General features: G+C 38.9%; 1 protein-coding gene across 6 annotated transcripts in view; it reads right to left on the minus strand.

The window, feature by feature from the left end:
- PCDH11X (protocadherin 11 X-linked) overlaps positions 1-26,108 on the minus strand; it is a 1,007,737-nt gene that overhangs the window by 905,357 nt on the left and 76,272 nt on the right. For all 6 annotated transcript variants that reach the window (XR_012160926.2, XR_013636251.1, XM_078854233.1 and 3 more), the window contains one exon: positions 9,485-10,068. Coding sequence is in view for 4 of the 6 variants with exons in the window: in XM_078854233.1 (XP_078710359.1) it covers positions 9,485-10,024 (540 nt within the window). In the remaining 2 variants the exon portion in view is untranslated. The remainder of the gene's footprint in view (positions 1-9,484; positions 10,069-26,108) is intronic.

Raw genomic sequence — 26,108 nt, forward strand, 5'->3', positions numbered from 1 at the left:
CACATTCACTGCACCTGAAGAGACAAAGGAAGCAGTGGGTGGACTCTTGGGGAGGGGTTCTGACCCACACAGTTTGGTCAGTAAGACTGCTGAAATGACATGATGAGAAACTTTGCTTGAATCTGATGAAATTTGTTAAGTTAGGCTGTAGTAAGCATTGTATTTTTATTTTTCTTGTAACCATTTCTGACTTTTATGCCTCATCACCTAAAATCTCTCTTTGTACTTAATAAACTTGTTTTATTGTTTTATCTAATCCAATGTGTTCAAACTGAAGTGTCTGGGTAACTCCAATTGGGGCAAGAAGTTGTGTGCTTCTTATTAAAGGAATAACAGACTTAACACAGTATAGCCGTACTGTCCAGGAGAGTGCTGGGCAGTACAGGACATACATTCCTGGGGGGAAATCTGAGTACTGGGAGTTTGTTGGTGCCCCCTATGGTAATTTTTAAGGCTGGTAAGAAGCAAGGTGTGGCTGGCTGGCTGCAGCACACACACACAGATAGCTGGAAGCAACTTAGAGGCTGGAGGCTGTTTGTGAGCAGCAAGGCATTGTAAAGGTCACCCCAGGTTACATAGCAAGGGTGACACAGCTACTCATTAGTCTGGATTGTACCCTGGTACGTCACAAGCACCACTATCTTCTGGGCACATCTACACTGCCCCTAAAGTTCAGGTTAAGGGGGTGTGAATAGCAGTATGCACTGAAGTGCTGCACACTAACTTCCTTATTAGATGCTGAAGGTGCAAACTTAAAGATCCCAAGTTTGACTATTTTAATGCAAACTTGGGACCTTTAAATTTGTCCACAACATCCACATGAAGAAGTTACCGTGCAGCTTTTCAACATGGCCTGAAACACACATCCTATTCTGACTGTGCAATGACCTGTCATTAGAATGCTGAGCTGCCTTTTTTCCAGGTCACAAATTCTAGTCTGAAGAAACTGAGCTTAATATTCAGCATAACCAACCATATTTTAGCCTAGTTTATACAAAGTGCTGAAAAGGGATTTTCTGGGATTTATTTTGTTTTAACTGAAAGCATAAGTAGAAATTACAAGTACTATTTTGTTCAGATCACAGCCATGTGGAATATCTGAGGACTCATATTTAAGCAGCAATCACAGCTTAACACTTCACAATAAATTTTGCTCTCTGTCTGCTCTGACTATATCACCCTCATCTTTGATACCCTCCCTGGCTTCCTCTTTCTTTCCCCACCTTGTTTGAGCTCTACCTCTTAATTGTCATGGCGTTGCACAAGTCTCCCAATGTATCTTAGATCTCTGACCTCATATTCTACACAACTGCCTTCTCTCTGAGCTTTTGCATCCTCCCCTCAAATGATCACTTTAAGTATGTCTACACGGCAACTGTGACTGTAGCTCAGGTAGCCATTCCCATCTAGCTTTAGTCTTGCTTCTAAAAACAGCAGTGACGGTGCAGCAGCACAGGCTTCAGCATGAGCCATAGGTGCTAGAGCTGGGGGTGATGCTGCACGCCCTGGCTTGAAGTAGTTTCCATTATATAAAGGATTTACAGTTTAGTTCAATAGCTCTCAGCACCCCCACTATGAAAATTGTTCCAGCACCCCTCGCATGAGCTGTACAAGCCCACCCAAACCCATGGATATGTATATTCCTAGCCTGTGCTGGGATCCATGCCACTATATCTTCATTGCTACTTTTAGCTGCATGAACTACATTAAAGCTAGTGTGAATATATTTACATGAGCTGCCGTCACATCTCCCATTGCAGTGTAGACATACACTTTGTCTCCTCCTCCTCTCAGCTTTGTGCCACCTTTTATGCCTATGTTTGGAGCAGCTTCTTACTCTCCTCCACTAAATTCACTGACAAAGCCCAGCTTTTCTGCAAAACTTTCCTATACAACCCTCCGCAGAGTCTGTATTTGCACACATTTTAGCATTTGCACCATTATTGCAGATGTCAAAATTAGACCATAAGCACCTAAGGGCAGGGACCCGGTCATTCTACTGGAATGCTCAAATCAATGGTTATAATCTATTTAAGAAGGATCAAGTGGGCGAAAGGGGAGGTGACAAAATGGCATTACCTGTTTCTGAGTCACTGATAATTCAGAAGAAAATGTTCTGGAATGCTTACTGATCAATGTCCTAACAGATAAAACACAAGTTGGGGTATTAGTTGGGTCTGCTACAGAACACCAAATCACACTAGGGTACAGGATGTCCTGCTCCTTATGCACCTATTTGCAACATGTGGGGGGGAAAAGCTGTGTGATCATGGGGGAACCTTAATTGAATTACATATGTTGGAGGTCTCATGCTGCCATACTTTGAATTTCTAAACATTATCGATGACAATTTCATAACTCAGAAAGAATTGCAGCCAACATGGGGGAGATCTTTATTAGACCTTGTCTTGACAGATATAGACGAACTGACCACAGAACTAAAAATTGATGGTAATTTAGGTACAAGAGACCATAACATGATCACATATAGAATGTGCAAGCAAATAAGTCCAGACTAGTAATATATGTAGTTGGAGCTTTAATAGGGCCAGTTTCACAAAGCTGAAAACAACTGAGCCAAACCATCTGAGAAGAAGAATTTAATAAGAAAAATGTGAATGATAATACAGCATCACTTAAGACCACCTTATTAGATGCTCAAAAAGACACAGTGCAGGAACAAGGCTGTGCTAGCTAAAAAAAAGATCTGGTTAATGGGAAAGAGAAGGCAACTATAAAAATCATTAAAAAAAATCTATAAAAATGGAAGACAGGGGAAGTTGATGTTATGAATATAAATCAGAAGTTATGATTTGTAGAAAGTTTATAAGGGAAGCAAAGGGCCACAAGGAGAAACCTGTGGTCAGTAAAGTTAAGGCCCATAAGAAGGAGTTTTTTCAACATATTAGGAACAAAAATAATCCTGATAATGGTATTGGTCTATTATTAGATGGAAACAGTAGAATTATCAATAATAACAATAATAATGCAGAAAAGGCAGATGTAGTCAATAAATATTTCTGTTCTGTATCTGGGAAAAATATCAAAAGATATAATCTCATCTATGGTGGTGATAATACTCTTTTCATTCCACTAGTATCTCTGAAGAATGTTAAAGAGAAGCTATTAAAGTTAGACATTTTAAAGTCAGCAGGTCCAGATAACAGGTCCAGTTAATGTTGATTTTAAAGTCAGTAGGTCCAGTTAATGTTGATTTTCAGTAAGTCTTGGGCACTGGGGAAATTCCAGAAGACAAATAAAACTCATGTTATGCCAATTTTTTGAAAGGATAAATGAGATGACCCGGGTAACTATAGGCCTGTCAGTCTGACAACAAACCCGGGCAAGATAATGAAGCGGCTGATACAGGACTCAATTAATAAAAAAATTTAAAACGGTAATGTAATTTATGCAAATCAACATGGCTTTGTGGAAAATAGATCCTGTGAAACTAACCTACTATATTTTTATGAGATTACAAGCTTCACTCATAAAAGAGGTAGTGTTGATATATAATATACTTAGACTTCTCTAAGGTATTTGATTTGTTATCATATGACATTTTAATGAAAAAAATTAGAATGACATAAAATTAACATGGCACACATTAAATGGATTAAAATTGGCCAACTGATAGGTCTCAAAATGTAACTGTAAATGAGAAATTGTCATTGACCGTGTATGTTTCCAGTGGGGTCCCACAGAGCTGGTTCTTGGTACACTATTTAACATTTGTATCATTGACTTGGAAGAAAACATAAAATCATCACTGATAAAGTTTAAACAAAAATTGGAAGAGTGACAAAGAAGAAGACAGCTCATTGATACAGAGCAATCTGGACTGTTTAGTAAACTAGGCACAAGCAAACAATATGCATTTTAATACAGCTAAATGTAAATACATTAATCTAGGAACAAAGAACACAGGCCATACTTACAGGATGCGGGACTCTGAAAAAGATTTGGGGGGAGGGAGATAATCAGCTGCACATGAGCTCCCTCTGTGATGCTGTGGCCAAAAGAGCTAATGCAATCCTGGAATGCATAAACAGGGGAATCTTGAGTCGAAGTAGAGAAGCTATTTTACCTGATGTCCACAACTCAAGAATGAAGTTGTTAAATTGGAGAGAATTCAGAGAAGAGTCAGAAGAACAATTAAAGGATTAGAAAACATGCCTTGTAGTGATAGACTCAAGGGGATCAATCTATTTAGCTTCGCAAAGAGAAGGTTAAGGGGTGACTTGATTAAAGTCTAAGTATCTACATGGGGAACAAATATTTCACAATGGGCTCTTCAATCTAGCAGAGAAAGGTAGAACGTGATCCAATGGCTGGAAATTGAAACTAGACAAATTCAGACTGTAAATAAGGTGTACTTTTTTTTAACAGTGATTGTAATTAACCAAAGGCCATGGTGGATTCTCCATCACTGACAATTTTTAAAACAAGATTTTTTTCTACAAGATCTGATCTAGGAATTATTTTGGGGAAGTTCTATGGCCTGTGTTACACAGGAGGTCAGCTAGATGATTACAATGGTCCCTTCTGGCCTTGAAATCTATAAATCTATGAAAGTGCTAGTCTCATTTAGTCTCATTATGACTAAATGAGAATGGCAAATTCCTTTGGATACAAGCATATCTGCATATTGACTTGCATATCTGCATATTTTCTTAAAACTTTCTCAGAAAAAAGGGAACCTAACTTGTTATGTGTTGCTAAAGTGATATATTCTAAAATAGTGCAACCTACTGAAAACCTATCTGAAGTAATTAGTAATGTATTCTTGCAGCGCCTGATCAATTGCAATTGCTACTGCACTTACAGGATCAGCGAAATTTTTTTACAACCTGCAAACAGTCTCTTAGGCAGGATAACAGTATGATTTATTGAAGTCTATCTAGATGCCATTTGTTCTGCTAGATTCTTGTCCTTTATGCAAATATAAAAACATAGTCTTTTTCTGAAATTCAAACAGCATTTCTCCCATATGTCCTCTCTACAGCCTTCTCTAAGCAAGCACCACAGGGACTAACACAGAGAATAGATGGAACTGCCTGCCTGTTAGAGTTCAGACACTTCGAACACTGTACAGTTGAAGCAGAGAGTCAGTTATAAAGTTTGAATGTGTTTTACAATGAATCACTTAGCTACTTATTGGAAGTTCTTGCCTACTGAGGTACATCCTAGAAACCTAGAAAAAATGGACAGGAAAGGAGGGTTGGATGCTAGCCTCAGATGGTCAGTATAAGCTTTCTGAAAGGAAAGCTCTATAAAATTTCTGTGCACAACACTAGACAAATTAAATCCTGCATTAGGAGGGTACAAGCAAAGGCCTCAATTTTGCAACGAGATCCTTTGGAGCATATTCCTGTGCTTGTGTGGAGCTCACTGCAGGAACTGGGTCAAATATACTTACCTGGAAAAACTATTCCTATTTAAAATTAGATAATTAATTACCAAGGTGCTAACTACACAGATTTTTAATAATAGACAACAGATTCAAATAATGATTTGATTTGTTTTACTAAAAATGCACTGAGCGTGATCTTATATTAAAATGATTTTGTAACTGATTAATAATGTATTTTGCAATATTCTAATGATTTAGAATGCAACAATTATGACGGCTTTTTACCTCATCTGGAGAGGAGTAATGCTATCATTGCTGTATATTAAAGGCAATCACATATATTGAATGCCTTTAACTGTACAAATAGTGAGGAAAGCAAGTACTGCTGAAAAATCATATGAAAGTCATCGTATTTCCAACCAGAGTTAATACTGCTTGAAAACCTGGCTATTAAGGACCTTAAGCAGTTCAGATGAGTTCTGAGTGTGAGGTTTAGGTTCATAAATAATTATTTATGTAGCAATAATCTTCTCCACGTATCACAAATAAACTCTGCCCTCAAGCAGGCAGCAAGTAAAGCTTAGCTAAAATTATTAAAAAGTGAAATGTCAATAAAGGGCTAGAAGCAGATAATGCCCTGGAAGTACTGTACAGCTTGTTGATGTTGCAAATGAGTTGAAAGTATGTTGTTGTGTTTAAATCTAGAAAAACATATTCACTTTGTTGCAGTATATTTACTACACAGTCACTTTGTTGCTTCTGTAGGCTGAGTCCATTGCGCACACCAGGGGCTCTTTGCATCTCCCCACACCCACCACATAGCTCCACATGTACCGAACACCCAACCTTTCTATTAGAGGGATTCCCTGCAACTCTCCACCTACCTCAACTAAAAGCAACCTCAAAGCTACTCTAACTTGTGCTCAGACTGCCCATATCCTGTAAGAGCTGTGAGCAGCTGAGAACAACAAGAGAGTATTGCAAGAGCAATGATGCCCTGGCTGCACCCTGACCTCAGAATTGGTACATCCTCTGACTCAGATGCTGCATTTGCAGTACAGAGGGAAGCGGTGTTATAGAACCACCTCAGCCCAGGGATCCCCCTCCTGATGACAGTGATATTCCCCAGAATGTGGGGATGTATTCTGAACCCTCTACACTTACTGATGCAGGGGGCCCAAGGGCAACAGACAACACTTCCAATTATTCCCACTTCAGTAGCATCAAAGTAAACATTTGCTGGTCTGATTTCACAGCCCTTTTCAGGCAAAAGTCTCACTAAAGTCAGTGCGAGCTGAGATTGATTCTGGAACTGCTAGATCAAGCCTACTTAAAATTTATTCTTTATACCATAAAAGGCATGCTGCTTTTTGCTCAAGGTTCTGTTATCACCTCGATATTGATAGACTATTTTCTCCTCTTAAGAATAGTTCCATTATTTAACAAGGTTTAAAAGTTCAATTTACTGGGCATAATTCTGATCTCAATTTCTCAAACCTAACAGGCATCTCCAGTGTTATAAAGAAGGTGGCATGGTGTAGTTGGGAGCAGAATTTGGTCCACATAACAGTAATCCGTAGAACTGCTCTTTTTCTTTTTTTAAAAAAGATACCACAATTGCTCCACATTTTTCCTTGGCTGGAACTAGGGAACAATGTGGGGTGTCCTGATGTGGATGCTCACACATTGAAATTGCACTTTCCTTACTTTTTAAAAAAAAAAAAAAACTACCAGTAGTCCAGTAAGTTTGTTAGTTAATTCCCTTAAGAAGTTTGCAGTGCATAGTAACTGTACTGGCTGATTTCTACAGATACTAATGTTCACATTGGTTTCCCTTTATTAACAAGGTTTTCATTCTTTCTGAATTCTCCAAAGCCTCTGTTTTATTTTTCTTGCTAAAGGCTAGGTTTTTATAACAAAGTCAATTCAGTAGCTCAGCCAGTTGAGAGTCACCATTAATGTCATTCCCTCCTCATTTATTAATGGGTCTACTACCTCTCCAGTATTTCTTTTCTTCCCCATGACATAGTTGTAAAAGCCCTTCTTGTTTCCTTTTAGCCAGCTTCATTTTCTGCAGCCCTTATCTAACTTTCTTTAAAAAAAATGTTAAGATGAATTAGATTTCCACCCAACGCTGCAACATCGAGGATCATTTTAAATAAATCATTTTCCATTACCTATTTACTATAAATCTACCTAAAACCAAAGTTAACAAATGAATCACAATAACACTTTCCTCCCAAAATATGCCAGACTTGTGATGACTTTTTTAAACTCAAAAGATGACTCTGTTAACACCTCCAATGCCATGTGCTTCTGCATGCCCAAGGCTTTGTGAAGCCTTCCCATTATTTTTAATGAGTAGCCAGGACCTACACAGTGTACGTCCACAAGACCACAGAAGTGCCCCTTTGTTGCCTGTGCATCATAGATCCTAAGTGTGTGAAAAACTTAAAAGGAATGCTGCTGCTTTTTAAAAGATTTCCATAAAGACAGGTGATGATTTCCTCCCTTTGTCATTAGCTAGTATCCACTTCTCCACAAGTAATTCAGGCAGTAAGCTACTTTAAAAAAAACTAAATTAAATTAAATTAAATTGCTGGCAAATTCCAGTCTCAGTGTTTGTTAGATATCTAGCCAGCCAAATGATGCAATAGCCTGCATCCATTATGCATTCTTGAAGGAGGCGGCCAGTAAATCAGGATGCTTGCTGTGGAGACTGTCTAGTGAACTGTGCAGAGATATGCCCAAGTCCTTCAGGGAGAGGGGACATTTTCAGCCTCTCACATGCTATTCCAATAGGTTTTAGGATTTAACTAGTTTTCCTTTTGAACTCTCCAGTTAAGGACACCCATGTACAGGGAAACCTTCACTTGAGAGCCACATAACTTTATGTCAAACAATTATCTGTCTGCAATTGTCTCCTTGCAGTGACCACAAATCTTCCTCATCTATTTTCACACACTTACATTTTATCCTTTTATTCCCTATTCCATATTTGTCTGCATTTCAGCCCATCCCCTCTCATTGCCAGAGGGGAGAAAAGCTGGTATTTTCCAGGACTTTCTGATGTGAAATGTCAAATGCCCTGCTTGTTACAAGCAAATTTGCATTGTTACAATGGTCTTTGAGAATAACACATCCCCCCCACAGGCATACCCAATCATTAGAGAAACAATCTGATCAAGTCAGTTCAGTAGAGGGATTAGTCTTCCCTTCTTTGGAATTGTTCATCTATATCAGTCCTTTTATGTCCATTTTACAAGGTCTCCTTTGTTCTTTCAAATGCCTCACTGCCAGGGCTGCTGATCATATGCACTAAGCACATGCTAGCATACGAGCTGTTTACAAAATGTGTGTGTATATATGACCAAAAAAAAAATACCTTCCTTCTTGACAAATAAAATTGCTATGAGTTTGGAAACCTCCACAGTACACCTTCTGTTTCCTGGGCCAGATCTTTAGCTGATGTAAATCATTATAGCTCCATTGCCACCGGCTGAGGATCTGACCCACAATCTTGAAAGTTTTCTTGATGCCTTTATGGGTCAAATTATGATCTCAGATGCACAGGAGTAAATCTGGAGTAACTCCATTGACAGCAAATGAGTTATTCAAGTTTTACACTAATATAACAGAGAGTCAAGGAACATTTCTTACGTCTTTTATAAAGGAAACAAGTTCCCCTGGGCTGATTTTCCACTGCTCAAATCTCATTTGCAAGCAGTAGGAAGAGTTTAGTCCATCGCAAGCTGTTGTAAACATGCCTGTCATATTATGAGCAAATGCCTTACTGGTCTGAGAAGACTTTTGGCCAGTTATATAAAAATCATATACCCCTTAATGGATTGGTGGACAGTTAACACAGACATACATGCACATCATGTTATTTATCACATAATACTGTGCACACGTACATACATACATAGATCTTCACAAAGTGATAACATGATGTGCTTTAATGTAATCAAAAAGGGGCATTCTCAACATTTTAGGACAAATATGGTGCATCTCTAGGATGGCAATATAGGGTAATTCTGCATTTCAATGATCTAGTGAAGACCAGAAAAGTTTGTGGACTGGTAGTGACATCAAGACACACAGTACTACGGAAGAATAAAAGACACTCACCTTAAGAAGTTCATAATGCTGAATGCCATTCACTCCAATGTCAGGATCAATGGCCGAAGGGACTGAATAGCGGGAATTAATGGCTGTGTTCTCAGGGATGGAGATGTTAATGACTGTTGAGGGGAAAAGGGGAGCATTGTCATTGATATCCTCTATCAGGAATCTGATCTTGACCAATCTGAAGACTTCATCAGGCAAAACTGCTACCTCCACCTCATAAAAGCAGCGGTTCTCACTAAAAATGCCAGAGCACAGCTTCTCCCGGTCTATGCGGTTTGCAGTCGTGAATATCTCACCGGTGTTTTCCTCCACCCGGACTAATGGCACATCCCCAGTCTTATACACAAGCTTGAACTGAAGAGGTGATGAAAGGGGCACATCCGGGTCCAGTGTCAAGTTCAGATCCTTGAGCAAATTGCCAATCAGGACATTTTCCGGCAGTTCTTCCCTCACAGTATAATTCTTCTCTTGGGCACCAGATTGAAATACAATGCAGGCTAATAAGACTGCCAAGAGGTAGGTTCCAGACAGCAAGTCCATCTCCAGAATGGCTAATGAGTTCTCCTGAAGAACACCAAGAGTAGCTGTAAAAAGGAAAGAAAGAAAGAGATTATTAAAAAGCCCTAAAGCAGTATGCCAGCCAAACAGTGGAAATGCGAAAGCCAAATGATTTGAGAATTGTTGCAAAACTAGGTCAATGAAATGCTATCTTTTACTGTGACCATTGTTAAATAAAACGAACAGCAATAAGGAGATAATCCCTTATATCTGCTTTTTTCTGTTCCCACTTCATAAATGTTGAGTTCAGAATGTGAAGAATGGATCCTCCAAAAATATTAGAGTCCCTATGAGAGTGTGTTCTTCCCACTCTCTGCTCCCAAAGACAAACCCTCCTTTCCAGCCCTCCCTCAGCCACATTGGCACTCATCTTTCTCTCATTCCCAACTCCTTGATCTCATTCCCTAGTGAGGCAGCCAAGCCAACCTCATCCCACCGCAGCAAGTGGTTTGCAAGCAGGCATCAGCTGTCTGCCACCTGCTGGGGTGGGCTAATTCACTTCTGCATATGGACCTCTGCAGACCACAGAGCTGGGATACAAACTGTACTACTCTTAATCCACCTCTGAATTTTGCACAACTAAAACTACATGACAGCTCTAAGCATTAAAATGTTCTATCATCTAATATAGCAATTCACACGGGCAAGGAAAACTAATCAAAATGATGTCTGAAGAACTTTGGCCAACAACTGATGGAAAGTCCAACTACTATCACAACACACACCAACCAGACCACTTCAGAACCAAGGAAGGACTTGATCCAAAAACTATTGAAGACAATGAAAACACTGCCACTCATTTCAGGGGGCTTTGGATCAGGCCCCAAAAGAGCAGTAATCAAATCACACCAATGTTCTATGTGCTAGCCTGGGTGCTCCTCTTTCTGCTTCAAATTTTTAAAGCTCTTATTGGGGCACAAATCTAGGACCAGTTGTCATGAACTAAGCTACTACACACCAGCAAGATGAGTCTCCTAATGGGTTCAGTCCCAGATATGCTGAGAACCTTGTCAGATAACGTCCATACTGGACACTTGCCATGGAAGGAGTTGTGATTTTTCTTCTTTGGTAGGGGTTGATCTCACCCTGTGATCAATGGCTACCTTTACTATGCTGGAAAATCAGCAACAGGGCATTTTTCACTGTATTAAAGTAATTCTAAACCAGGTCAAATTTGAGTCTAAACAACCTGCCAATGTTCCTTTCTCTTAAATACGCTGATGATATTCAGTGAAACTTAGTTCATGGCATCAGTACTAGAAAAGGACACCTATGTGTTTCAGGGAGAAGGAGAAGAACATTCAGTACCATTCTGCCTGTTTTCTGAGCTGCACACAAACCGTATGCTGTATATACAAACATAGATGCCTTGAAAACCGCAGACTTGTGGGGGAGGGAGAAAGGTGATTATGTTTAGTTTCAGTATGGATGAATCCCTCCAGCAGAGTAAATTTCAGGAAAATTATAAAAGGTAGAGGTCTCCAGTTGTGGAATACAATGTGACACTACATCAGTGTACACTATCTTACCACTCTTGGTAGAAGCATCTGCTTCTCTGCAGCTCCTGACCTCTGGTACAGCCTTCCTATGGGCAAGACACTCAGCTGGCATCAATTTAAAATTAACTTGTGAAGTCAGTGGAACTACTTCAATTTACAACACCTAATGATCTGGTCATCTACATCCCCCTTACCAACTCAACTGCATCTCTTCTTAATGTTCATATATATAAAAAAAGATGTTTCTTTCCTTGCTCTCCTAATTTTATTCTCCTTCTGTTCTGTATGATTTAACACCATACATTTCATCCCAAAATGCTTTCCATGGAAGACGCATCACAAAATAAGTACCTGATCATGCAAATCTTTACATACCCAAGAAGACATTATTCCCTATTAATTGCTTTGGGGCTACTCAATGAGTGAGGATTTGCAGGATTGGATATTAGGTTCATGTTGCATAGTACTATATTATCTGCAGTAGTCTGATAATTCAGTGTAAGGTTTAATGCAACAATACACAGGCATTCAGGAGTGAAGGAAAAGTATGGTACAAGCAGTCATTTTAAAAATACATTGTTAGGGAATATTAATGCACTTTTGAATATATAATTAAGCAAGTTATCAGCAGCTCCCAATGATCAATAACAGTAACAGTATTGTAGTATATGTATTTGATGACAGGATTCTGATAATACCATATAAATATACTACTATGGATATTGCACTATTTTTATACCTGAGCATGTACTATATTAATGACAAGCTACCACCAAAAATCCTCACATCCTGTTAAAGGAAACACACACGCACACACAGAGCAATACAAAGAAATTAATTCAAGAAATAAATGAGGGTTTTTTTATTTTATTTTCACTATAGTTGGGATAAATACATCTATAGCATTTCCTTCCGCCACAATAAGGAAAAATATATGCTTGCTTCAACAAAGAGCTAGTGTTTAAAATGCTGTCAAGGCCTCAGAATGGCATTATGTTCTTTAAATATTCTGGATGTACTGTAGAGTACCGTAAACATCAAATATTGAAGAAAAACTGCAGTAAACATATACAGGACTGGTATCTGTGGGATAGTATTTTTAATCTTATTGGTTCATTTGTTAGCACAGGGATTACAAAACTAACTCAAAGCTTTACCTCCTGTGAATTATAGTCCCAGTGCTAAAATTGCTTGTGAAAACATTAGGATAAAATAATGCCCAGATAATAATTATAATAAATATCATCATAAAAACAATGTATAAATATATACACACATCTACAGACCTGTACATATATAGATTATATTGGACAACCTTATAATTATTAAGGTAAAGCTGTTATTCTGTCCTTAATTCATCTAGCCATACTGCAACTCTAAACACAATATAAATTCTTATACCTTACATCACAAGGTTAAATGCAATAAGTTAATAGTGGTGTTTCAACCTAAACTCAGAGGTCCTTAAATTTTGTTTTTATTTTTCAATTTAAATTATAGCCATATGATATATCTTACATTGTTTTCATTAACAATTTAATATACTTATGGTAAGCACACAAACCATGACATCCATTAATAACAGTTGATGAATAGTACCCTGAAAGTGAGACACGCACATTGGACACTGTAGGTCTGATCCTCTTCTCTCTTCATTGTAAATCAAGACTAACTCCACTGCACTCAATAAGCCTGGTTCTCTTGTGCAATCATTTTCACTAGTGCAAAGTATGTATAAAAGGACACCATGCTGATTTGGTATCCCATATGCACAGGTGTAAATTATACCAGGTGCATAGAATATCAGGGTTGGAAGAAACCTCAGGAGGTCATCTAGTCCAACCCCCTGCTCAAAGCAGGATGAATCCCCAATTTTTGGCCCAGATCCCGAACAGGTCCCCTCAAGGATTGAACTCAGAACCCTGAGTTTAGCAGGCCAATGCTCAAACCACTGAGCTATCCCTCTCCCCGCAGAGCTAGTCAGAAAACAGAATTTCCATCCAGAGGGAAATTCTGACATTTTGAAATTTGTTTTCATTTCCAGTTGAAATGAAGAGTCAGGATTTCAACAACAAAAAAATTGTGGAACAAAAATTCCTTAAAATTTTGATTTGTCAATATCAAGACAACCTTATCCCACATATTGTTTAGATAATGTCAAAATGTTATAATATATACACATACATATTAAGTATAATTATACAGACACTTATATTAAAATTAATATAAAAACCAAAACAAAATAATACATTTGATTTGGAATCATTTCACATTTATTTTTGTCAAATTTTGTCAAAAGTACCATGTTCCAGTAAAACATTTTGATTTTGATGAACATCATTTTCAACAGGGAACTTCCATCGCAAAATTTCCAACCAGCTTTACTGCAAGATCATGAAAAATCAGGCCCAGGGGAGTTACATGAATGTAAAATGGGTGTAAGTTAAATCACAATCATGCTTATGCATACTTTGGTATTTTGGTTGAGGAAATAAGTTCCACCTCTTTACAGTCACTTTTAGACCCTCCATCCCATACAAATCTGCTTCTGGTTTTTATTTTTATAAACTAATCAAGTACATATATATATTGACTGGGGTTTGGAGTTTTCATGGAAAACGGCTTACCCTGCAGGTTGAAAAAGTTACTGACACTGGTTTACAATTCTTTAGTTATGGAAACAGAGACTATTTTGAAGTGATATCTTTTTTGCCTTCCAAACCAATCGGCCTCAATGTAGCCATGGTGCTTTAAGGGGCAAAAGCAACATGATTCAAATTCTCTGTTCAGATATATGGAGCAAGCAGCTCTTGCCATGGGGCAGGAACTGCACTTAAAAACAACCTATTTATATAGTGATGGCTGTTCTCTGTCTGTCATTTGTGCTTGGACTGATGGGGGTGCTATGGCAACAGCAACAGAAAGAAAAAAAGGAGGGGGAGGTGTTGTCTAGCAACAAAACAAAAGGTTTGCAAGACATTCAGGACATCAGAATATCTCTAACAGAATAATACATATAATATTTCATTGGCTCTTGCTCATATTTCCCCCTATATATATAAACCTATAAAAATGGGAAAACCGGAAACTAAGAAGGTGAGTGCAAAGAAGGAGACCAGAGAAATGGGAAATTGAGTTAGGCAGAGAGAGAGAGAAGGGGATATTAAGGGCAATTGCAGAAGGGAGACAAATGACTGATACTAAAATGGTGATGATACATTGATAATGTGATAAGATAAAAAGGACAGAGAAAAATAAAAAACAATGTGGGGAGGGGAGAAAAGCAGAGTCACTGTGGGGTGAGTGAGTTCTAGATGTCTGAGGCCCCCTGGCAAAGCACATATTGCTGCTGTTAATACTCTGCTAGTACCATGACAAAACAGGAACTTCTGGCTCCATGGTTGCCAAAGCAGCACCTTTCATGAGCCCTGCTGACATTTTAGCAACTAAAAAAATGAAGAACAAAATAGTTTATCAGAAGGTAACGTTAGCTTGTGAGATGCTGGAAATATTAGGGCTGTGCCTGTCACCTGAGCTGTGATGGCAAATGAACTATATGGGAGAGTGTGGGGGGGAAAGCATGGAGGGAGTTACACATTTGCTCATGCACACGCACTCTCATGTGTGAACTAAAACAAATACAGTTGTTATCCAACACACTAAACCCTCATGCTATAATTTAAGACATATTACAATTTATCTTCAGTTTAATAGCTGTGGGCTAATAGTTATGGATATCATACACTGGCTGAGCTGCAATGCAGAAAATAAAGATTAAAAAATGTCATTGGAATTTGATTTTAATCCAGATCCAAATTTGGGCTCCTTTGAATTCAGGCCTTAACCTGCTCCCTTTAAAGTCAATACCAAAACTCCCATTACATGCAGTGGGAGTAAGACTGGGACCCCTTAATTCATAGAAACCATGGCAGAAATTAAGCTGAATACCATATTCAGAGGGCTAAGTAGCATTATCTCTGGATGTCTGAGTTCAGATTTGACTTGGATTATAAATTAAATGAGTTTGAGTCTCTGTTTAGGCACTAGTTAGCTGCAGTTCAAAGTGCTGTCAATCTACCCGGAAAGGCCCATGGCTAGTATTGGATGACGGGCTGAACATAAGAATACAGGAATATTATGTATAAGTTTGTAGCTAAAGTTTGTGGCACTGAACTCCTCAGAAGGAAAAGTTCAAAACACTATGTCAAACCAATGTTTCTTGTGGCAGAAGACCACTAATAGTATCTGCAAATGGCTGGTGACACATACTCTTTCTTTCAGTCAGCAGTATGACCTGAATGTGGTTTAACTTCTGATCAGTGCAAGCCAATGCGTACCTACCTCAGTTTCCACAATCAGTTCTTTTTACTCTAAGCCTTCTAAGTGCCATGTCATGTGCTCAAGACTTCGAATCTTTGAATCCTTCTGTTCAATGCTGACATTAATAACACATGGTTATCAGCTTTATTCCATGGGCATCAACTGCTACATTATTAGGTGGTTGGTGGTTTTTTTTTCTAGAAATCAATAACTTGTGCAAAAACAATTATCTCTGTTGTTCATCATCTCATAGATTATGTTTTATTCAAGAAACTGACTTGTTTTGATGAGAGAATATTTCAAGAGATATACAACCTTCACCTGCAGTTCTTATTTCAAATGACAGTTGGAAATCTGGGAAAGTGTTCCCCCCAACTGGCTAAAAAAAGTTCTTTTAGAGCTAAGAAGCAAACTAATCTCACATCTTCTCAAATATTTACTCACTCCACTTAATTGAAGGTTATTTTTCTGTATAATTCTCTCTCTCTCACTATTCCAGGCCACAATCTTTTTGTAGCCATCAATAACCATGAGTATCCACCCATCCATTCCATAGAGATGCTTGGGAAGAAAGACCTCCCTCTCTCAGAAGAACAGATCTGAGGAAGTTTCCTGCCCAGAAGTAGAAACTTAATGCTCTAAGAGTCTGATTTGCCAAATTTCCTACCTGTATAACTCCATTGATTTGACTGGGGCTACATTACTCTTAATGTACACCACTGTAATAGAATGAGGCCCTACATTCTTATCACCATTAGAAAAAAACAGTCATATTCAAATGGAAATTCAGAGGAACAAGAGCAAGACTTGGGATTCTTCAGATGCTTAACGTTAGGCATGTGTTTAAGTACTTTATTGATTCAAGGCCTTGGCTCTTCCAGGAGCATTGTATTTCTAGGTTTTGATTGGCATAGCTCCTGTTCCTGTAGGAAGGGGAAAACCGCTCCTCAATTTACTATTGGGAGTGTAAGAAACAAGGGGAGACATCTAGTAGTTGCTAAAGTCACACAGTCAAAACTTGGAAAACAGCAAAGAGTTTCTTTTGCTAAATGATACAGTTCCAAATTATTAATACTGACCTGCAACTAACGTGTATTGTGGTAACTTCTGAGGAATTGCAACTTGTACTGATAAGATATAAAAATGAAACAGTCATAAAGAAATGGGCAATGCTGTTCTGTAATCACCTATGCTCCATCCATATGCATCTGGAAGGCTGGCACAGTGGATCCCCATCATTCTATTTATTCTTCCACATTAATCCACATATAGCTGAAGTCCCCTTCCTGTTAAATCTACAACTCCAAGTTTGGGAAAATGCTGAGAGCTAACACAACTGCAAATATTTCAAAAATGCTATGACTATCACTTATTTCAGAAATCGTAATCACATGCTGCATTAACTTTTCCTATAAACTGGTAACACTGGGAAATAGAGGGCACTGCTATTAGCAATGAAACAGGTTTGCACCAGTGTTGAGAATTAGATATATGGAATGAGAACTGAAAGCATGGAGGAAAAGGTGAAGATCTCCCTGCTGATGAGATGTCTACTTCAATTTGCTTAGGTAGAAGCACTGCAGTACATAAAAAAAAAAAATCTATAATGCAGCTAAATGCTACAGCTCAATGTTAAGAACTGATACTGTAGCAACAATTAAAACACAAGAAAAACAATGTACAATGCATTGCACAAATAAAGAGTCAGAAAATGGCACTAGAAGAATGCTAGGAAATTCTGTATGTCCATCTAATCTAAAAATGTATTTTTGTGCTGCCACACGATAATTTTTTACTTCCAAAAGCCCCCGACAAGAGAATCTAACAGTAAAATATGAAATGAACATACCCGAGTGTTAGCCTTATTTCAACTTAGAATACATGATTACACTTTAAAATGAAAGTAAATGCATCAACAATTTGTCTCAATTCCTTGGCAATGGGTAGGGCCAAGATCACTCATGTTATCACGAATGCATTTTGCATTAGCACATTACATCCAGATAATATTAACCTTCACCATTGAATAGGCAGAAACCAGAGGAATAGGTAGAAACCAGATCTACTAAACAATTCACTAGAAATTTCTGAATCTAGGATTGGGGGTGTTGGTTAGGAGCACAAATTATTTTGCTTAACTGGCTACTACCTACCTACTAGATAAAAGTCTGGTTAAAAGCATCCTGTCACTTCTCTGCAGAAATGGCAACTTTTCTTGCTTTCAATATGGAAGCAATCCTTCGCTGGACATATCCCTGGTCCAAAAACCAGGCATGTTCTACTTGCGCAGTGTAGGGCATGCCATGCACAAAACATATTGTGCCTCTAAGAATGGATAACTGGTTCGCAGAACCTAATGAGTGTTGATGAGACAGCATTCTATTGATGGACTATGGGGTTTCATGTCCATTTCTTGGACTTGCATGTGCTTTACAGAGATGTTGGCAGGATTTTATTTGAAATTAGGCAGATTTGGGGCCTATCATAGCTGAGTCAGTTTGATTAACTGGTCTTATTTGTTAGGACTTAAATTTGGGTTATTCTGTCCTGTTTGGGGCATACGTTTGTGTGTTGTGAGACAGAGCTGTTTTGTCCCTCAATGATGACGACAATGAATTTATGGAGTACTCTGCCCAGATGGTACAAGACATGTATGTTTGGTGAACGGTGCAAATGTATCTTAGGCACTGCTTGTCCATTGGGGCCCTGTATCCTAGACTGCCACATTACTGACTTGTATTCTCTATTTTCATATTACTATTAGCCTGATTTGGGGAAAGGTGAGAGAGCACTGAAGGAACACAGTTGGCTCTGATGTATTGTGGTATGTGGTTATGACCTATTTACAGAAAGGACATAGGTCTATATTTCCCATTCATTTGTGAAAAGGACCTCTCAAAATTATGATTACCTGATGGACAGCTGAGCTGGCTGCTGAAGGGGAAACTGCATTTCTAGAACAGGTTTCAGTAACAGATTAAGTTCCTGTGCATACCCGGTGGGTTAGGGTTTGTCTGGACCAGAGCTTCCAACAACAAGCCCCAGTCTTACTGGAATAACAGATCACTGCGGCTGTGGCCTCTCCTTAATGGGGAGCTATAGGCCACAGCACCATCAGGTTATTCGCTTCTAGAGGTCCAAATGCTGCCTTTTGTTGCAGCCTTCTGGGCCCTGGAAAGAGCTCCTCCATAGTGAAGGTCCAGGCTGTGAGTGGGAGTTTCCCTAGTGTCATGGCCCCACATAAAGCACCCGCTCTTCCATTTACATCCTCCCATAACTGGGGGCTAGCTGTCTGCTCCTCTCTCTACAACTGACAGCTTGAATGCAGCCCACAGGGGGCAGCTGGGCTTCTCTCCCCCTTTGCAGCGGGGAAATAGAGGTAAACTTTTTCTCCTCCCACACACACACACTTTTTTTTGTGGGGGAAGAGGGAAATCATGGTATAGGCATCCCATTACAGTTGCAAACAAATAACAGAAAATAAACTCAGAACCACTTTTTCTCTGAGATACTATGTTTCAAATCAGTACAATAACTACAAGCCATGGGCCTGGCTGGCTCTCCAGTAGGAAGGAGTTACGGGCAAGACAAAAATATGCAATGTTTCTTTCTTAGATTTTCCTCCTCGCTGTTACACTGGTTGAGGTGGGAGGGATAGGTTGTCACTTAGGAAATGATGTGTGGGACCCACAATCCCACAGATCCCAGGGAATACTCTGGAAGCCAGAGTCACCTGGAGAGTGAACTTTTGCTTGCACATCAGGTCCATGCTCCCAAAATCATCCACCCTTAGTCTGGTACCAGGGACTCATCCTGACCTCTGCTCCCCCTGAAAGCATTCTCCTCTCAGTGGAAGAGGCACCTCCACAGCTTCAGATGTATTAGCTTGATTACCTGATTGCCACAAGGCCTTTGGGAGGCAGGCAGGGGCAACTGGGGAAGGGAGTAAATGTGCATCCCTCAGCTCTACCTTCACTCTCCTTCTATGTCCCAATCCCATGTGAGAACTCCACAAGTGCTGCGGAAGACAGAATATTGCTATGGAGATAGCTGACTTTCCTTCCTGCCAGGTAGCTGGACAAGCCATTCAGATGGTTTCCCCTCCATGCTCAGCGCTTGCAGACTCTAGCTGCCCCCTTATAATTAGTACTGAAATCCAGAGGATAACAACTATCTATTGCATTCTTTCAGTGCCCAAGTCTACCCTGAAAAGTAGACCTTGTGCAGTTTTATGGACAAACAGCACTGAGAAATCCACCACATCCGAGTACATGCAGTACTTACAGGGTCCATCCCGATACTAAATGGATTACAGGAAGAAAAAGCCAGGGGCACACTTTCATAGACATGTATGGTGGGGGGTTAGCACAGACCTCCCATTGACTTTAATGAGAGTCAGACAGCTAAAACACTTTGAAAATTTAGGGGCCAGAGTATTAAAGGGACCATATTTGGTAGTGAAGTTTAGGGCACCCTTGTGTACTCCTCAATGCCTGGATGATGGAAAAGGCCTTTGTCTTTCAATTCTGTAGCATGTAAAATTTCTTTAAAAAAAACATACATATGCAAAACAGCTATATTTTATTCTTCTCCAAAAAGTGAACAGAAGAAACAGGCAAAAATATAAAAATAAAAAACCCACCCTCCAGGCATTTTGATTTGTAACCAGAAAAACAGACAAAAAACAAAAAAAACCTGCCCTTCTGACAACAACTCTTCCTATTCTCTCCAGGGTGAATTATGGATTTAGAAATTATTGGGTTTTTGTTTTGTTTTTTGCCTTCCTGTCTAACCAAAAGCTCCATCTAGAGTGAAGACACTCACTTTTCGCCCAGAAATTTAATGCAGAAATCAGAGTAACAGCCGTGTTAGTCTGTATTCGCAAAAAGAAAAGGAGTACTTGTGGCACCTTAGAGACTAACCAATTTATTTGAGCATGAGCTTTCGTGAGCTACAGTGAAGTGAGCTGTAGCTCACGAAAGCTCATGCTCAAATAAATTGGTTAGTCTCTAAGGTGCCACAAGTACTCCTTTTCTTTTAATGCAGAAAAACATTCCTCCTTCCCCCTCCCCATCTTTGTCATTCTTTCTTTTGGAAAATCTTATTAAGACAAGAATGAAATTTTTTTTTATATTTATATTCTGTAATTATAGCTGAAATCACAAAATCTGGAATATTCTCGTTCATTGTATAGTGTTCCTTCCCAACAAGAAAAAGGACAGAACATTTGCTCTCCTGGGATGAAGTCTTAGGATTTGTGCATTAGATTTCAATTTCCAGCCTCCTAATCAGAGCTTTAAGAAGTTTGTAGCTGCATCCTTTTTTTAATCCCCTCCTTTTAAATTACGTCTATTTCCAAGGAATCTTATTCCTGTCTATCCCCTGGATAACATCTATCCCTTTACATACCCTCACTACCTTGCAGGATAACTTCCCAGAAGTTAACATACTGATAAACCAATCTGTCAGAGTAGGATACAAGACTGAAAATCAGGGAAGGGAAGGTTGGTGAACCTTAGCTAGATATCCTTCCCTAACACACACACAAATGGTTAACAAGGCTACCTAAAATAGGATTAGAAGAGTACAATTATAAAACAGTTAGAAAAATTGATTTTAATATTTGCTCTTCCAATCTTCTTAAGATTGACTCAAATTTGATATATTTTGTGCCATTTTCTACCCTATTTCCAGTTTTGTCAGGCTGGTGGTTTAAGGGCCCAATCCTACAAACCCATACACATTGAAGTAGTGCTTACTCATGCAAATAGTTCCACTGACAACAAATGAATTGCCTAGGCTAGCACAGGACCCTAATTGTGCCCTTTTATTTTCTTTTATAGTTTATTCCATAAAAAGTAAAATAGTTCAGACAATTTTACATTCATCCTTGTAAGCACTTTCACAGAAAGAAAAAAAAATATTTCACACACAATCCATTTCCCCTAAAAAACAAGTTTACAAAGTACACGAACAGCCAAATAGGAAAGTTTAACACTGACCAAGTCCACTGGGGGTACTTTAGGTAAGAGCTTGAAACATATTGCCATTTGCTAACAGAGGAATCATCTCCAAATTTTAATAATTTTTCTGCTATTTTTATATGGGCTTAAATGCAATTTAAATGAAAAGGGAACTCAAACTAGTAGGTATTTGTCAAAGGCCTAATACATAACGATCCCAGTAAGAATTGTCTCGCTTCTCCTTGGCTCATGACTCCTAAAACTCGCTCCCATAAAACAATCCAGTTCTACAGTCTGAGCCTCTCACTTCCCCGTGTTTAGTCATTCACCTCAAAATGTGGCCAATTTGCCACTCTTCACACTTGTCCTAACATATTTACTTATATGGTGCTTGTAGAATATGTTACATGCTATGTAGTTTGAAACTAATCTTGCAAGCATTTAAAGGACAAACTACTCACTGCCATGAGTAGCCCTGTTGCGTGCAAGTACTATACCCAGTAATAAGTGCCTGCAGAATCAGTCTCTTAATTTCTTTCTGAATGTGTACAAATGCTGTCATCAGTAAAGCATGTTGTGAATTTTTGTTCAATCAGTTCTACTGAATACAAAGTCCATTGTAAGTGCAATAAAAACATTTAATTATACAGCAGATTCCTCTAACCAAAGTGGCACAACAACAATAAAATACTCAGTAACAAAGAAATGATGGCATGCAGTACACTGTTTTTTTCACTGAGATATAAAGCCAGAAGCTGATCATTTTGCAATTTTTTTTAAAGGTGACCTGGCACTTTTCACATGAATAGGCATGTTAGTAACAATATTCTGCACAAATTCCAAGTATTCACAATCTGCCCTACCTAAATTCCTTCATCTCATAGTTTCAGTTGGACACATTATGCTTTGCTCACTTACACAAAACCACTTTAGTATAGTATTACTTGTACATTATTTCAGTGGTGTGAGAAGCAATGCCTATACTTATAAACTATGAAGCACTTTAGGGATCTTTCGGGATGAAAGGTGCTATATATATAAAAGGTATTATTAGCCATAGCAGCTGCACTATTGTGTGATTTTAGAAAAAGTGTACCCTGAGCAAAAAAAAATTAACCCTCTTTTTCCTATTAATCACAGAAATAAAACCACAAAAGAACATGGAAAGCAGTTTGTTATACAAAGTTACTTATAATATGCTAATTAGGAGATTGACAGTGTTTCTTTTACTAATGAGAAGAGGAAAAAGTCACTCGGGGCTTGATCGTGCTTCATTGAAGTTAATGGAAGTTTCACCATTGACCTCAGTGGGAGTAAGATCAAGCCCCTTCTTATTAATTCTCCTCTCACAAATTAGTAGCCATTTACTAACCATCTTCTTAATAGTATGAGCTGACTATATACATGTGAACAGGGCATTCTTCCCAGGCATAAAGGTCTGACATAAGCAGTGAAATATGACATAGATCAAAGCTATATGCATATCCTTTTTTTAATATAAGTCCCAATTCTATAACTCTTTTTCACAGTGAAGATGACAGGTAGTCCAAACAGACCCCTTTGATCAGCACTAAGGGTCTGATCCAATACCCACTGATGCCAATGGAAAGGCTCACATAGACTTAAATGAGCATTGGACCTGAAGCTAAAGACATTAGAAATGTTTTTGTTGTTTTTTAAAACGCAGTATGAATTAGTCAAAATGTAAGCAAGGACTGCAGAATTGGGTCCTTTATTAGCAAACAGGATACCTACATATTCATAAATAATCCTACGTTACACCAAGCCACCTCATCATCCTTCAAATTCCTCCTTAAAACTCTTTTCAGCTATGACACTTACAAAAAACTTGACAAAAGTTAGGCAGCAGGTTTCCTGTGACCACTTGTTTTTCATGTTGACCAGCATCATTCACTGTTTCTTTGTGACCCCTTTGTCTGTTTTTAGCCACCTGTGTTCTATTGTCTGACAATCAGGCTACATCTAAACTAGGAGGTAGGGGTGTGATTCTCCCACTCACGTACACACACTGCGACGGGTTCTCACCAAGCTAGTGTGTGTATAAATAGCAGTATAGCCACGGTAACATAGGTAGTGGCAGCAGCAAAGGTGTGGCTTATCTGTGCCAAATACAAACCCACCTCAACCCCGTGGATACCTACTCTGCATGGCTAAACTGTGCCCCTGCTGCTAACTGTGCTACACTATTATTTACACTTGCAAAAGCTCAGTGGGAGCTAGCACAAGGATGTGTACACAAGCAGGAGAGTCACACCTCTGCCTCCTAGTGTAGATGTAGCCTTTAGACTGTAAGCTCTTGGGCTTGGACTGCCTCTCTCGTATGTTTATATAGTGCGAAGCACAATGGGGCCCTGATCTCTACACACTACTGTAATACAAACAATAAATAATAAAGAGTAGTTAGTTCACACTCTCATTCCTGGAAAGGATGTTTCTTCATTTTTCATGATGTAAACTTAAAACAAAAGAAACATGGCAAACCATGGCCAATGGTCTTTTCATTTACATGCAATCAGCTTGCAATTTGAGAAAGCTAATAGCTATGATACTCATCGTTAGTAAAGATCTGAACTTTACTAATCTAATCTGAAAGATTAGTAAACTTCTGAAAGATAAATTAATTAATGAGTGAATTTTCAAGACATCCTCTCATTAGTAAAATAAATAGCTTCTTACTTAATGTAGTATGGGAAAATTTATGTAACAAACTGCTTTTTATTTACTTTGTAGATTTATTTCTGTGGTTAATGGAAGAAAAAGTGGCTTAACATTTTTTTCTTGCGTGATTGCCATAGTTTTGTTTAAACTCACACAATACTTCAGAGGTTATTGCTAATAATACCTTTTATGCATACAGCACCTTTCATCCTGAAAGATTCCCAATGTGCTTTATAGACTAAATATAGGGATCACTCCTCAGACCACTGAAATTCTGTACCACTAACACTGCACTAAAGTAATTTTGGGAACGGAACTGAGAAACGATTTATCCAATTGAAACTATGGGGCAAGGGAATTGAGGATGGGTAGAAAGTAATTACTTAGCGCCAGTGGAACGACTCATGTAAGCACTACTCAAAATGAGTAAGGGTTGCAGAATGAAATCCAGATTGAATTACAAGCCCGAATGAGTGTGTACCTCAACACCTCTGCAGTCAGAATCTGATTCTCCACACCTTGACACCTGTTTTACATAAGCATAACTCTGTGTTGTAGTAAAACTGCTATAGAAGAGTGCAAGATCATGTCCAAAATTTGAATTTACAAAAATGTCTAGTTCTTAATCCAAAACCCTCTTCTTCTGTGTGTCTTAGAATGTTAAATGTCCAAGTCTAGGTTGGCAACCAATCAACTGCTTCAGGTGATGCAGGCAGATGGCAGAAATTCCACCAGGATAATCATTCAGCACATCAACTGACGAGGTTTTCCAAAATTTGAAGTTCATTTCTGCAAACACAAATGGGATTGTGTCTCAGTTACCATTTATGGAAAAAATAGGTGCATTTGCCATGTAATAAGTGAATGCAATTCAAAGTGGATCATATTTTCCCATGGGAGTGAAAAGCCATTGTGTTCTTTGGTTGGGTCTTCAATTAGGTGTTTATTTGGAAATTGGTGTCATTCCACCTTACCCGCCATTCATATTTGGGGAAAAACTCTAAGTCTTTGAGCTTTTGTGCTGTATGCCAAAAAGGTTTTCTGGATCTGAGTCAGAAATTCAGTATATTATTTAGGTCTTCACATATTGGAAGATCCTTGTGTCCTCAAATACCATGGAGCTCCCAAAGAAATCTCACGTTGCGACAAATTTGAGGTAGGTCGATATGTGACAGTCTGGGAAGCCATGGTTTTTGCAGTGAGTTTACTGTACCAATAATAATGCACAGGACCATGTTAAGCTGAGAATTGACAAGTGATGTGCGAGAGTTATGTGTCCACACAGGTGAGCAGTGTTCTGTGGTAGAGCAGACAAGGTCCAGTAAAGAGGTCTGTAGAGTTTTTCCATCAGCTCCCAGGTCATTCCTACCAGTTTCTGGGTGTGATTTACACACAGCTTAATTTTATCATGATTACTTTTCAGGTATTGGTAGAATGCGAGGCTTCAGTCTAATGTCACACTGCAGCGGGGTTCACTTGGGGTCTGCAGGCCCAGTGGGCAGGCAGTGGCTCAATGATCTCCTATAGACTTGGAACAGCCTCGCTGGGCCATCTGAGAGCCTGGCAGCTGAGCAGTCCACTGCCCACCGGTGCTTCCCGGGTTTC

The sequence above is a fragment of the Lepidochelys kempii genome, chromosome 9 (genome assembly GCF_965140285.1).
Source record: "Lepidochelys kempii isolate rLepKem1 chromosome 9, rLepKem1.hap1, whole genome shotgun sequence".
NCBI lineage: Eukaryota > Metazoa > Chordata > Testudines > Cheloniidae > Lepidochelys > Lepidochelys kempii.